Source organism: Gopherus flavomarginatus, chromosome 13, assembly GCF_025201925.1.
Source record: "Gopherus flavomarginatus isolate rGopFla2 chromosome 13, rGopFla2.mat.asm, whole genome shotgun sequence".
NCBI lineage: Eukaryota > Metazoa > Chordata > Testudines > Testudinidae > Gopherus > Gopherus flavomarginatus.
The window spans coordinates 26,561,698-26,577,742 of record NC_066629.1 but is presented as its reverse complement, the minus strand read 5'-3'; the positions used below and the strand labels follow the sequence as shown (position 1 = coordinate 26,577,742).

The window sequence follows — 16,045 nt, the reverse complement described above, 5'->3', positions numbered from 1 at the left end:
TTCTAGCCTTACAAGTTGATTCCTACTTGAGTTATCCAAAAGTTGTGATGGCAATATTTCTGTAAAGTGATTGAGAGATCATTGTCAGTGGGCTGAGGTCATTGGACACGTCCCAAATTCTGCTTTTCTGTAAAATTTGACAAAACAGCTTTTTCACCAAGAATGAGCTATATTTGTTGAATTTTGAATTTCAAGGTCACTCTTCTCTCAGAACTGGAGAGCCAGGAATGGAGTGCAAGAAGTTGTATCCTACAGTCCCATGGTGGTTGCCTAATTTTCTGCTCTACGTATCAGCTGATAAGATGGTCTGAATTTGAAGGGAAATCTCTTTAATGAAAACCACAATGCAGCCTCCTACATATATCCTTTTTCCTTTTGTGTAAGTCTTCCTCACTTAAAACAATTTAAAAATAACAAACTCTACTAAACTGGCCTTCGTGAACTGATTCGGTGAACCAGTTCTGTGTCTGTCATATTTCAAGATGTCAGTCTGAAGCAGAAGTGAACAGGTTGGCATTTCAGAAACCCAAATGTAATACAGTTGATCCAATCCATGTATGTGGATATAGATTATATTGGTAAAGATATCTGGAGAGACAATTGCTATTGGTTAGCTGCAACCATTTGGGAGTACTTCCCCCTTTTTGAATAGTCTTGAATCAATGCATGCTGGAGATTTCCGTTCTCTGCTTGGAAGGGACATTTATATTTTTAGTATTTGTGCAGTGTTCTTTAGGGTTTGTTTGGTTTTGTTAATAAAGGTCTTAGCCAACCAAAAAAAAATCCCATCTGTATGGTGCTTTTTTATTAAAATATAAAAAGCTGGAGTTCCTAGGAGTTAGCTTTAAGTCACAGTGCATAGCAATCTAAGGTATTCTCTGGTTGGGGACTTACTCTGTTTATTTCAAATACTCCTTTATCATTTTTGTTGAAAGAGCCGTGTTCTCCGTAAAGTGCTGCCAATTGGAAAAAGAATCAGATAATGAAGACTGATGCTGTACTGATGACAGCCCTTCAGTTCCTCAATAGGATTTCTCCAAAATCAAGACTGTTTTATTGTCACATTTGTTGGGTTTTTTACAAGTAAATTAAAAAAAACTTTTTCAGGTCACGTAACAAAAATTAAACCTTACAAACATGCCAAGAAAAGGACTGAGCAAATGCAAATATCAAGTGGAGTATTGGAGGCAATTTTGTAACTAACTCAAAATGAAATTGTTTGACGGGTGCTGAGCATATGTGCTTTCAAAGATGACATTATTGCCTGTGTACATGTATGCAGTGTTTCTGTAGATTGGAGAATTAAAGTCAGTCTGATTACATCATTGTATAAATGTTGCTTTTAGGTTTTTAATTTATCAATTGTTTCTGCAACTATTAGAAATCTAATCTCTTCCCAACAGAGGCCTTGGTTCAGAAAAGTACTAAAGCATGTGGTTTAAATTTCATAGAAATCAATAGAGTTTGGGCGTGTTGTCGTAAACAGATAGCTAAGGGTTAATGTCTTTCACCTGGAAAGAAGTAACCTGAAACACCTGACCAGAGGACCTATCAGGAAACAAGACTTTTTCAAATCTGGGTGGAGGGAAGTTTGTGTCTGAGTTCTTCTGTCTTCTGCCTGTACTCTCTCTCGGCTATGGGAGGATTTCTGTCTCCTGCTTTCTAAGCTTCTGTTTCCAAGTTGTGAGTACAGAGATCATAATACAATAGGGGTTATTGTTTTTTCTTTTGTATTTACATGGTATAGTTGCTGAAATGTTTTGAATTGTATTCTTTTTGAATAAGGCTGTTTATTCATATTTCTTTTAAGCAAATAACCCTGTATTTGTCACCTTAATACAGAGAGACCATTTTTATGTATTTTTCTTTCTTTTTTCATAAAGCTTTCTTTTTAAGACCTGTTGGAGTTTTTCTTTAGTGGGGAACTCCAGGGAACTGAGTCTGTGCTCACCAGGGAATTGGTGGGAGGAAGAAGTCAGGGGGAAATCTGTGTGTGTTAGATTTACTAGCCTGACTTTGCATTCCCTCTGGGTGAAGAGGGAAGCACTTCTGTTTCCAGGACTGGAAACAGGGAGGGAACACCTGGAGGGGGGAAGGGAAATGGTTTATTCCCCTTTTGTGAGACTCAAGGAATTTGGGTCTTGGGGTCCCCAGGGAAGGCTTTTGGGGGGACCAGAGTGCCCCAAAACTCTCTAATTTTTTGGGTGGTGGCAGCTTTACTAGGTCCAAGCTGCTAACTAAGCTTGGAGGTTTTCATGCTAACCCCCATATTTTGGTCGCTAAGGTCCAAATCTGGGAATAGGTTATGACAGCTTAAGTACTTTGCTGAATAGGAACATACTCTAGCACATGCTTACAGTTAAGCATGTGGCTGCATTACTGAATTGGAGCTACAGTTTACTTCACCATCAAGAGATCCAAAAGTGCTCTTTGAACTGATGACCAACTACACAGACCACATTAGCCTTCACAGAAAAGCAGCCACCTCTGGAGTGAAATGTAGTCGCTGTCAGTGCACAGCAACAGGGAATGCCAGCTAATTTTAATTTTAAAAATGTAGACGCGGTGGGAGCTAGTGGACAGCACACGGTTGAGACTCAGGAGACCTGAGTTCTGTTCCTGCTCTGCCACTGACCTACTGGATCATCTTGGGCAATTCACCTCAATTCTGTGCCTCCATTTCCCTATCTGTAAATGGGAATAATGATACTGACTTCCTCTGTAAAGCAGTTTGAGACCTGTGGATGCAAAATTTCAAACGAGGTAGTATAACTATTTACATAAGCTAGGAAGTTATTACAGACGTTATGGCACTGCAACTTCATTGGGGATTTTAGAGTTGCAAAAATCTAGCTACTGAAATTGGAACAAGGCTTGGACACTGGGATTAGTGATGCGAAAAGGCCTATGGGCTCTTGAATATCTACTAGTCAGAATCCTCTGTAAATCCTTGTTGCTTTCCTTGCCTTAGTATCAGACCTTAATTAAATTGTGGCCACCAAAATTAGCTTAAACTTCTATTCAAAAGTGGCCTCTCGACCAACACAACATCCCTTTACCTAATGCTGGGGTATTCAGCCAGTACAGAGTAAGCGCTCTAGGCAGGGACTACCTCCTCTTGTATGTTTGTACAGCACCTAGCACTATTTAGCCCTGATCACTATGGGTGTCTCCAGCTGCTACTGCAATACAAGTACATATTTAATGGGAAAAGTATCTCCCTATTTAATAACCAAAACCACTTTCTAGAACATTTGTCTTCTCATAACTAACCTTGTCTAGCTTGTGAAAGCTGATGGGATCAGAATGCAAGATGCTCCCTATCTTTTTTTTTTTTTTTTTTAAATGGGGATAAGAGCAGTATTCCTGCATTGTGCATTGGAGTCTCTCTTTGATACATTTATATTTTGAACAAATTTGTTTATCATAGTGAAAGCCAAACAAATAAAATATATTGACAGATTTGTACTGGAACTAAAGTACTAAATTTATAGAGGAAGAGCGTGGCAAATAACTGTCTCACTACATGAAAGAGAGGAAATTAAGCTTTGCATTTTTACCTGATTTTTAAACAGACTGAACTTCACTTCCTCAGTCTAGGGATCATTAAAAGGAGATATTCAGACTCCACCTGGGAGCCCTATTGTTTGAGTGAAACACATTCTTGAAGTCCTTGAATTTCTGTCAGGAGAGCCATTGAGTCTGAAATGCTATAACTTGATTATTCCTTTTCTGGACTTTTCCCACAAATGCCTAAATTTTCAAAGAGTTACACAGGTTTTATCCACACACTGACTTTCATGTGAGTTGCGTGGCTAAATCCCATGCAACTCTCTGAAAATTTAAGGGCTGATGCTTCTTGCAAGAAAGATAGTTGTTTTTATTCCACTTGACAGAGGATGTGAATGAACAAACACTGTCATTTGTGGGAAAATGGAAATCTCTTAGGAATCTATTGCTCTTTGCAGCACTTTTCATCTGAAGCTCTTAGAGCTGTATTAGGATGGAAGAAACCTCACAATACCTGCACAAATTACATAAATGTGTATTATCTCCATTCTACAGAGAAATTGAGACTTAAACTCAAGATGAGCTACTAAGGTTTATACAGCAAGTGAATGGTAGTCAGGGAGAGAACACTGGAGTCCTGATTCCCAGCATCATGCTCCAAATAGTCAGTCATGCTCCCTGGACAGAGAACAGTTGAATACTTAGATATAATCCCTTGATGGAGTTCAGGTGATGACATAAACCACACACAATCTGAGCAAAATTCTCATGGGAAGAGAAGACCCTGCTTTACATCAATGATATCACTAAACATGTGTATTTCAGGAAATTGTTACCATGAAAAACACTGTGTGAAAATGCAGAGGAAATTTGCACAGCATTTCAATGAAAATGATGCATGCAAATGACCTGTATGAGTTATTTCCAACTTCACCAAATGCACAATTGGTGGTTAAAAATAAAACTAAGTTTAAATATCACCTTTAAAATGTCTTTGTGTACTAACAAATCTGTGATCAACCAAACTTCATTAAACATGAGGGAAGGGGGCCTTGGTACATAATTTTGAATTAAACTCTATTTTCTTAGTTAAAAAGAAATCCTAAGACCTAGGGCATATGTATATAAACCTGATGATCTCTGAATCGTACAATAGGCTATGCATACATGTTCCAGGATTCTGGTGGAGACCACCTTCAGCTGTGATTTTGTTCCTACCTCGGTAACATAAATTCCATTAGGGAATGTCTGGCTTTATAGCAGTTAAATTTGTAGTATCTCTGCTACTTACACTAGTGCTCCCAGGCTCCAGTCCTGCAAACCCTCATGCACTCACTTAAATTTACCCATGTGATTAGCCAATTGACTTCAATCCAGCTATTCTTGGGAGCAAAGTTCAGCGTCTGTGTTTGCAGGATTTAGGCTATGAATTGCTACTGTGTATGTCTAGCTTTCTATCTTGCTTTTGAACAATAGCTTGACCTACCCTGAACTTCTCTGCAGGAGAAATTCCTCTGGATTAAATACATTTTAGGTTGTGTAGTTTACCTATCAAGAAACTAAAAGGAATGACTGCTATTGTTACAGGCCTTATGAAAACACAATTTCTTGCTATTGGCTCTTTAGAAGTAGTTAAATAAAAAACAATCCTCATTGTAGAGCTGTGCAAATAGTCTTTCTAGAATGAGTAGGCTCTATACAAAATTAGTGGAAAGAATCTAAGGCACAAACATACCAACTGTGAATGTGTAGATATATCTTGTACTATCATCTAGCGGTTAGAGCTGAATGTCAAAAAGGCCCCTTAAAGTAAATAGAAAGACGACCTCTCGAATAAGAGCCGGATTGGTCCGTAACCTGAGAAACGTGTCACAATGCTCACTGTTCATCCAAATATCTGAATGTGAATCCTTCCCGTGTTGTCATATTTGCCCTAATTGGATGTATTGTTAAAGAAGGTTCACTCTTTAGTTTGATGCAAGAGGGAGAGCAGTATATATTTGCCTTTCCGCTTTTCTGCATTTTTTCTCTGTGTGTAAGTCTAGCACTTTACGGTTTTGGCATTTTCTCCAGCTCACGTATGTCACAGATTGGAATTCTCAGTCTTAAGTTTATTTCTGTTCTTGCTTTTAAAAAGGCATTAACAAACAATTGATTATCGGTTATAAACTGCAAAAACACCATCTGGTACTTGAAATTAGCTAAATTGAAGTAGAAAAAACAATTACCATCTGAAGAATGTTTGCCAGTGGCTTAAAAAAATGCTATTGTCAAGAAATTCCTCATGCTCATAACTTTTATTAAGTAGCTATGAAAACTTGGCACATTTCACATGTGATCTAGATCATCTTCAAGTCTGGGAATTATCCTATCACACTTGAGTGGATTTCCACTGATCCCCAGTTATAAAGTATTAGAAACTACAGCCCATACAGTCTTAAAATGTTCCCACCTACCAATATTTGCCAATAGGAGAGGTAAGTCATTACTAGATTGAGAGGATTTTGATTCTTGGTTACTCTGGGGCCCTTCTTTACCACTCAGCACTGTAAAGGACCTTCTAGTAAGCAAAAGCAGCATGCTGTGAATCTCCAGCCAGTGGAGAGCTGACTGGGGGAGGGACTGTACACTAGTCCTGCCCTCAGCATAGAAAACAGATTGGGAGCTTGGTCCGAGTGCATTGCACTATTGCTATTTGCTGCTTTGTCAGAGTCATAGGTTGCTCCCATTTGCACTGTGTGCTGGGCAGGATCCTGCATGGCTGACAAAACAGGGAGAACAAAAATGGCTTAAGAATATCTTCACTCCCATCCTCCATTTCTCTGCTGGAGGAATTTAGGCCCAACATCTCTGAGGTTCCCTTGATCTCCTGACTGCATCTGCATGAAAGAAAGATCACTATTGGACTAAGAAACCTGATGATCATAGAATGTCAATTTGAATCAGCAACTTTGGGAGAGGCCTTGTAATGTTAAGAAATCTCTCCATTATAGATGAAATGGTCAGGTCAATCTTCTCCCCTCCCACTTTTTAGCTGCTTCTGTTGCCAGCTGCCTGTAACCTGAGCCCTCTCAAGTATAATATAGCTTTCAATCACTGCCAGTGGGGCTCATGCTTCAAGATCAAAACTGCTAACTCACTGTGACCAATAATTTGAGGTTAAACTTCCATGGTAGAGGAAATAGTTTTTCTCTTGAAACTAAAGTTAATGCCTAATGGAATGCATTAGGACACTTCCAGCAGGAACCTAGCAACTTTCCTTAGTACATCTTGACTCTTTTTCAGCAAAAGACAAAAAGGAATGCACACGGTTAAAGAAGTCATTTCCTAAAGTTCAGGATTTGCAATTTGCATTCCATAATCTCTTGGTCATTTAGCAGCAGATAATTTGTCATGGTTTGTTTTAGCTGTTGTGATATTGATATTTATTATGCAAATTGTATTTCCTACATCTTATTGTTCTGCATCCCATGAATACTTAAATTATTATAAACCTTTAAACTTAATATGGGTTGTCCTTCAATTTGTTGCTTGAGCAGCAGTGGGTCATAATGTACAATATCTTATGGAAGGGAATAAAATAAGTAATTAAAAAGAGACAAACAAGATAGTCTGGTACCTAATCATACTGAGGCAAATTGAGTTTATATGCAGTGTCTTCAGACCAAATTTGTTTACCAGCGTGAAAGTCCTTCTGGAGATGAACAATATATGGTGTCCTAGACTAAGATAAGTGCCTCCCTCCTAATTAAAGGATAAATCTGGTTTAGCCACATAGTTGTAATGAGCCTAGCAACCTTAACATTGTGTGCATCTTGTGAAACAGGGCAGTTGTTGTGCAGGGAGCAACGTTTTACTTAAATTTGTAAAATCTGTAATGCAAAAAGACGCTACTCTTCCAACAGAAGTGAGAACAGCACAGATCTAACGAAGGAGAAAGGGGGCTGTTTTGCTCAGAGGCTAGTTGTGGATATAAATGCTCCCAGTCTGAAGGAGTTGGAGTGTGGGAAGTCCTGTGTTTGCACAGATAATGCTTGTCTGAATCCATGCTAGAAGCAATTCAATCGGAAAAGGTAGTTCTTTCTAAACCTACAGTGTGATGCAACATTTGCCCTGAGCCGTTTTAAGTTTAGACTCTGCAAAAAGTGACAGAATGGTAAAGCTAAAGTGACAACTCCTTTGCTGTACCATTGCTTGGAATAACCTAATTAAGAATGTGGGAATTATTTGGCATCCCCTTTCCGGTAAGGCATGCTTAGTTCCATAATAAGGAATAATGAGAGAGGAACGTTAAGTTCTTCTTTCCAACAGAAGAGACACCTACTAGTCTATAGCCAAGATGATGCATTGCACAAAATGTATTAAGGCACAGCGTAGCAGTCTGGAGGAGCAATTCTCTGGAGCTGGTCTCTTTTGAAGAGGGAGGAAGGGCTGTTGAGTTCAATTCAGACAATTAAGACCTGTAAAAAATCATTGCACAGATGCAAAATCTAAACTAAGGTAAAAGTTACCAGCTCCTTGGCACCCATCTCCCATATACTGTCGATCCAGAAAAACAAGGCAATGGAGTGGGGAGATGGTGTCTCTCCAGAGATGACCGCACCCCACTTCATGGCTAGAAGAGCAAAAGAGAACTGTTCCATATAGTGTGTAATGCACTATGTGAAACTTGCAGAAATTAAAAAAAATGTATGGATGCATGGCACCCCCTTGGGAGGCCCTTCCTCCTGCCCATAAACTGACTCCTGCCTTTGACACCTTACATTAGCCAAAGTGAGTGGAAAGGTGGTAGAAGGTTACTTTAGCTTATGAGTCTGTTCAGGGAGCAGTTGGATGGAGGGGTGAGATGTGGGAGTGGAAGAAAAGTTTAACTGAATGGAAACAGAACAGTCCAAGGAATTATGCAAATGGAGTTATCTGAAGTAAACAGCTATTAATTTAGGGACTTTGAGGGCTCCTGGTGAAGTAGTAGGATCAGTACGAGAACAAACCAATGTGGACCATCAATACTTGTTTTGGTTGGTGTATTGAAGTGAGACTAAGTTGCCACCCATCTTTTGTGTTACTTTAGTGGGGAAACAAACACGTATTAACTTGAATTTACCAGCATCCACCTCATGGTCTCAATTGCATCATCTTATTCCTGGGCTGCCTTTGTTTTGATCATAAAATACATTCAGGGAGAGAGACAGATGACAGTAATGATTGTGCTCTGAGCAACTCCTAAGCTGTGAACCTAAGGTTGCAACTAATGCCTCCTCCATAGTCAGTTTCCTACTCTGCCTTTTTTATTACCCCTTTTCTGTTTTTGCCTTCTTTCTAATGAGTCCAGATTAGCCAATCAGAACAAAACTATGTAAAACTACTGTGACCAGGGTCCATCTAAACCTGATTCCTGCACAGTTTGATTTCAGTGGAAACTCACCAGGTCCCAGAGTGGTTAACTGCATGTTGTAACCTTTTGACTATTCCTACTGTTGCTTGTAGTCCCCAGACTTTCCCTGTGTCTCAACTGACTGCAGTCAATATTGAGGTGACACTTCAATATGGTGTTCCGGGGCAGGTCATGTCTCTCTTTTTTTCCCCCAGACTGCCTCTCACCAGAGGCCAGAAGGTTTGTCTTACTACAGCCACTTCACCTCAAAACAATCAAACTCCAAGACAACTGAGCTGAAAGACAAAATCAAGAGGGGAAAATCATAGTAGGTATGTTGTGCAGACCCTTCTGGTTTATTCTGAAATTCACCAAGAGTTTAGCAGCTTGGGTTAGTTGTCTCAAAATGGCCTTAAATGTCTAGAGGGTGTGTTCTCTGACTCCTGGAAAGCACTGCCAGTGGAGGCTAGATCTTTGGCTTCATGTGTTGTTGTCTTCCCTGTAGGTTTCAACTTGACTAGTGAATATATTAAAACTACAATGGCCTGTCTCTTAATCCTGGGAGTAACGCATACTAGTTTTTGGGTTAAAAATGCACCTTTGTTCTCCAGTGAGGACCAAGCCTCTTTCCTCCCCAGTCAGAACCAAATCCTTTATCATTTGTGCCCCGTCACTGATACTGAAGGTGTGTGGGAGAGCTCATGATCACATTGGCCATCCTGGTAGTGTTTGAGCAATGTAATGTGTAATCAGATGCACCAGCCTGGTAAAGTGTGATACTGTTTGCCCACTGTTCAGTAGCTGGCCTCCCTGCTCTGGGCTAACATGTCTTGTCTAGCTATGAAGGTATTTCCCACTAGCCTATCTTAAAAATCCAGCTTTGCAAATTCTCTTTAGGTTTACTAAGGGATAGGAAAGATCTGAAGGGTCAAGATGACAGGATCTTGGTTTGAATGTCAGTTGTCCTTGATTAGAAATGTTAGTCAAACTCAATCTGTCTTTAAAGCAGCAGGGATTTACATTTTGGTATAGTTGCCCCTTACTATTATATCTTACAATTCATTCTTGACATGAATTCTACTCTCTCAACTATGAATCATGGACAGATTAATCAGTCATAGCTGTATGCTATGTCTGATTTTTTTTTTCCTAGCAACTGAATTGCCGACGTTAGAGACAGAAGGTGCATTTTCTTATCTTGAGCTATGCTTTTTCCTCCTTTCTGTGTCCCTCCTCCCTTCTTACTTTGCCTTAAACAATAGGATCCAATTTCAATGGTGGAACCAGAGAGCTTCTACCTAAATGACTTTTTTTTTTTTATCCTAACAGAAGCATTTGGTGCCATCTAAGATTGGAAACAAAAGGTTTTTCTTTTAAAAGACCCTATACAACCAGAGGCACTAAGAAAAATGTGTTTAAAAACATTCACTTATTTGTTTTTTTAGGGGAGAGATTTTTAAATTTTGCTTGTGTCCTTAAAAAGGATTTGTTCAGTTCATAAAGCAAAACAAATCCCCAGCAACCACACCCTGAATGTAAATGTTGTGACAGTAAATTGTAACATCCTAAAAGCCATATTGGATAATCTATGCAATTCACTGCTAAATTCTGCTCTCCATAGTGAGCAACAGTACACTGAACAAAGGCAAGGAATTGGGTGTTTAGTCATTATAAAGGACTTAGCCACTGCCAGATATGACACCGTGGCTTGCTGCTAATGCTATTGCAGCCTATTTGGTCCATAGTAAGTAATGCCTGATGCTGAACTCAAGGGATGTAAAAGAATTGTGGGGCTTGTGGTTAGCACAGAATCTCTCTCTCCTCCCTTCCCATGTCCTATTTACCAATAGGCTTGTACGCACACAGTGTAGCACCAGTTTAACTAAGGCTTTGCTTACATGGGGAAATTGCTTCATTGTAACCTAAGGTGTGAATTTAAACCAATAAATTACACTGGTATAATTAAAGCTGTGCAAACACCAGATCTTTTGGTTTACTGGCAATTTATAAATATATTGTTTTCACAGTCTAAATGGTCCATTTTGATCTTGACAGCTTTTAATTTATAAAAGGAAAAATTTTTACAACTAATTTTGAAGGAAAATGGTGTTAAGCCACAGCAGACCTCCAAACACACACTCTAACATTTTGGTGTAGCTGAATCTGCATTTCACCTGAAACAGGCTGAACATTTTTGCTGTTTGTTTAAACAGAGGATTATACCTGTCTTCATTCCAGTTGAAGTGTGGCTTTTTTCAGTGTTTATATTGAGTGGGGGAAAGGGAGTTAAACTGAAAAAAGCAGTTTTAACTTTGAAATATGTCCACCGACCATTATAGTTTGACCACTGTAGTCCAACTACTAAACTGATATACTTCCCAGTGTAGTTAAGGCCTAAAAGTGGGTGGGTTTTTAATATAGCTTTAGGTAAATTTGCAAAACTTTCTGAAAGTCTTAAAGTGACTTTAAAACGGGCTTGTATGGGGTTACTTTGCAGTGATACATTTACAGGTGCAAACTACACCTCTATAACCAGTTTTAAATCTACAGGGAAGTGGAGAGCTCTCTCCCAGTATTGGCACTGTAACCACAGTCACACTTCAGCGTAGTGCTGGCAGAGAGCTCCTGTGCCAGCGCTATACAGCTGCAACGGTGGCCATACCCTAAGTCTGTCCACGCTAGGTGTGACTGGAGCCACCATAACCAACCCGGGTTCCTCTGAGGAGGAAATGCGCTAAGGCTGAATTAGCTGACGTGCAAAAGCCTACACCTTGGTGGACTCTGAAGGTGACTAGTACTAAGTCACAGAGCTGTTCTGTGCCTCAGAGACTATCCACCTCCTGCTACAGCCATCGAAGCCTCTTTGCTTTATGGAGTGATGCTACACTGGTTTAAATTCTGCAGCTCTACAAGCTGGGGCTGGGGCGGTCCTCCGAGAAGGTAAGAGGGGGACTGGGGTGCACTGGGGTCGGTTCAGGGCAGGGGCTGCATGGGTGGGGTGTGGGAATGTGGGGGAGGTTGGAGTACTGGGGGGGTGAGGGAAAGGGGGCTATGGAGGGGATGCAGGTGGACTTGGGCTGCAGGGTTTTTTGGGGAGGGTGGGAGGCTGAAGTGGATGGGAGGGGTGAGGTGGTGGGGGCAGGGGAGGTGTGTGGGAGCTGGCTCCCTCCTCCCCCCCCCGGACACGTGGCTCAGGCGAGCAGTAGCCTCACCTCTCCCAGAGCCGTTGCGCCCCAGGCCGGAGATGAGACTTTACCCCCGTTCCCTTATGGCGGGGCGGGGCCACGGCGGGGCTCATTAGCATCCCGCCAGCAGGCGCCGAGAGGGGCGGGACTCCAGCCCGCCCCGCCCCGCGGTGACGTCGCGCATCTCATTAGCGGGCGCTCGATCGCTAGGTGCGGGCGGCGCTGGCAGAGCGAAGCAGGTGCCCGGACATGGCGAGTCGGACCGAGCCCAGCGGCTGCTCCGGGCGCGGCGGCGGCGGGGCCCCCGGCGTCCTCCCGCTCCCGCTGCTGCTGCTGCTCGCCGCCGCCGCGCTCGTCCCCAGAGGTAGGCGGGGGAGCTCCGGCTCCATGGCGTCCTGGCGACGGGGTGGGGGATCTCCCTGCTGCACCCCATAGCCCCATACTGCACCCCCATAACCCCACAGCCCCGTGATATAACCCCATACTGCACCCCCAAACCCCACAGCCCCGTGATGCGCCCCCATAACCCCATACTGCACCCGTATAGCCCCTGCTGCGCCCCCATAACCCCATACTGCACCCGTATAGCCCCTGCTGCACCCCCATAACCCCACAGCCCCGTGATATAACCCCATACTGCACCCCCAAACCCCACAGCCCCGTGATGCGCCCCCATAACCCCATACTGCACCCGTATAGCCCCTGCTGCGCCCCCATAACCCCATACTGCACCCGTATAGCCCCTGCTGCGCCCCCATAACCCCATACTGCACCCGTATAGCCCCTACTGCACCCCCATAGCCCCACAGCCCCGTGATGCGCCCCCATAGCCCCTGCTGCACCCGCATAACCCCATAACGCACCCGTATAGCCCCTGCTGCACCCCATAACCCCACAGCCCCGTGATATAACCCCATACTGCACCCCCACAGCCCCGTGATGCGCCCCCATAACCCCATGCTGCAGCCGTATAGCTCCCTGCTGCACCCCCATAACCCCACAGCCCCGTGATGCGCCCCCATAACCCCATACTGCACCCGTATGGCCCCTGTTGCACCCCCATAATCCCATACTGCACCCGTATGGCCCCTGCTGCACCCCATAACCCCACAGCCCCGTGATGCGCCCCCATAACCCCATGCTGCACCCATATAGCCCCTACTGCACCCCCATAACCCCATACTGCACCCGTATGGCCCCTGCTGCACCCCCATAACCCCACAGCCCCGTGATGCGCCCCCATAACCCCATACTGCACCCGTATGGCCCCTGCTGCACCCCCATAACCCCATACTGCACCCGTATGGCCCCTGCTGCACCCCCATAACCCCATACTGCACCCGTATAGCCCCTGCTGCACCCCCATAACCCCACAGCCCCGTGATGCGCCCCCATAACCCCATACTGCACCCGTATAGCCCCTTGCTGCACCCCATAACCTCATGCAACACACCTATAGCTCCCCGCTGCACCCCATAACCCCATGCTGCACCCCGTAGCTCCCTGCTGCACCGCCTAACTCCATATTGCACCCCCTGCTCCCCCCTCGTGCTCCCTGTCGCGCCCCCTTGCATCCCCTATAGCTCCCCTTCTCCATCCCCTTGTAGTTTTCCTGCTGGACCCCTGCGGCTTCCCCGCCCCCCAGCTCTGCCTCTGCGCCCCCCAGCAGGGCCGCGCTCGGGGCTGGCTGCAGTTCCGCGCTGCTCTGCCTGGCTTCCAAAGCAGAAGTTACCCCGCGCCCCGGTGACTTGGCTCCGGCTTCTGCTGCTTCCCCAGGCCCTGACTCATGGTGCTGGGGCAGGGGTTTGGGGGGGCAGGGCTCTTCTCCCCGTTTCCTCTCTGTCGGCCGAGCCGGGAGGCAGGCAGCGATCGTGTGAATTAAAAATCTCAGCCTCTGTCAGTGTTTTGAATCCAGCCAGTCTGCCGCCTCCTGGGCTTTCGGACTCCCGTACAGCCTCCTGCTTCTCTAAATCGTGCAGGGATGTGGAGATTGGAAGGACTAGTTCAGATCAAGTGTTGGGAGTCTTAGCCCCCGTTCCCAGCCCTCTTGTTACAGGGGCTAGCTCCGTGTTTGTAACTAGAAGAGGATTTTATTTCCTGCCCTCTATTGCAAACATTTTTCTCTTCCAACAGCAGCGGCTGGGAGTGTTGGCAAAATTGGAAATGAAGAGGGCAGTATTTGCTTTCAATAACAAAAGGGAGAAAGACAAATCACTTCACCGTCAGATCCACTCTTTGCAATGCTTCAGATAATGCTGTTTGCTGATTTCTTTTCACCCATACCTCCCTAAATAAATATATGTGTGGAATAGATCAGACTGAACATCCCTTGTGCAGAGAACTGATGATGACAGTTACATCAGCAGCAACAAGTAGAAAATAAAAAAAAAATTGCCATATCAGGAAGAATGCTTAGCTGTATTGTGGCCTGAAGGTTGTTCTTTGGCTGCTATAAAAGTCTTCTAGCATTTCTCTCTCTGATGTTTTAGTTTTACCGGTTATTTTCACAATTATATAAATAGTATGCAGCTGAGTAAATCCTAATGTGCTAGGTCAAGCCCTTGAGAGGATTATTCCATGCAAAGCATTTTTTAAAAGTGCTCTATTTCCTCCAAGCCATTTATTTTATAGATTAAATGTGTATCGGGTGCATAAAATGAGATTTTTGGTCTCATTTTTCTTCTACTTAAAGCTTTGTGTGAATCGCTAAATCTTTAATGTATGGGTTGGTAGATAAATTGGTTTGGCAAAGCTGGATTTGTTCATGGTTCCTTCTTTGTGATGTCCAAGTTTTGATTATCTTAATAAAATATTCCTGAAAGAGCATCTTTGGACTACTGCATTGTGAAAGACCCTGTGTCATTAAAACCTGGGTGCACATGAGGATCTGAAACTGGTGAATAACAGAGGAAACAATACATTGGCTGCTGAAGACACTATTGGGCACAGATATTTCCTTTAGACCAAAAATGAGAGATACATAGGGTTGCTTATGGAGAGTCAAGTAATGGGCTACATCTGAGTGTTCAGCCAGCTTGTCGAGTGAGTGGTGAAAGTAGTAACTGCTTTATTTATAAATATTTTGCTATATGAAATTGCTGTTCTTAAAAGGGGATATACAGTGACTAGTAAAGAAGGAATTGTGGGCTCGATAGTGCGTGTCAGTGACATGAAAATTCTGTTACTGGTTACCATGGAAGCAGCTTCTTGCTCTTGTGTATTTTATGGGTCTGACTGGCTATCAAGTAGTGTTCACATTTAAAAGTAATTGGTTTCTGTGTGTTTTCTATAATTCTTTATTCATAGAATTGTTGTAATTGAAAGTGCTAAATAAGTCTGGGCCATATGGTGCAAAGGCAGGCGTCTGTCAGTGTAGCCTGAGAGAGGATACCTTGATGATGAATTGGGAAGCCAGAAAGTCTGTAGTGAAGTCAAAAACCTGTTGGTATCGAAGTAGAACTTACGTGCTTCCATTTTCTTTTCTGTTGTGACTAATAGGAGCCTTGTTAAAATGAGTACTTCAGTGTAACATAATCTGTCTTTCATTCAGACTAGACGCTTTTCCCATGGCGATTGTTTTGGATTAAATGGATGTTAATTTAACCCAGCCAAAATGGGACTGCCCAAGCCTTTCTGGCTCTTTAAAATTGCTCCTGCTTTACAGGGAAGCTGCATGATTTAACTTCAAGCTGTAATTGGAATCTCAGCTGACAATTTTGTGGGTGATTTGGGGCAACTTCCGCAGTACTCTGACACCGTGTTTTTGCAGAGGCTTGGCAAGCTTCTATTCTGGGCTACGTATTCTACCAAGTGCTGCCTAGCTATTGTTGCATTTCTTCTGCATCGAACTGAATAGCCACAGGAGGGACTTGCACTTGTGTCTGGCTTTGATAAAATATCCCTCATTAATGCCACTTTATATTTACAGTGTGTCACTGGAGACGCACAAAGCTTTATTCACTGACTTGTGTGACAA

At 43.3% G+C, this 16,045-nt stretch overlaps 1 protein-coding gene across 3 annotated transcripts in view; it reads left to right on the top strand.

Moving 5' to 3' along the window:
• Positions 1-12,299: 12,299 nt before the first annotated feature.
• The window catches only part of CADM1 (cell adhesion molecule 1), a 295,797-nt gene continuing 292,051 nt past the window's right edge, over positions 12,300-16,045 (top strand). For all 3 annotated transcript variants that reach the window (XM_050921828.1, XM_050921826.1, XM_050921829.1), the window contains exon 1: positions 12,300-12,433. In XM_050921828.1, the coding sequence (XP_050777785.1) occupies positions 12,319-12,433 (115 nt within the window). In that variant the 5' untranslated portion in view covers positions 12,300-12,318. The remainder of the gene's footprint in view (positions 12,434-16,045) is intronic.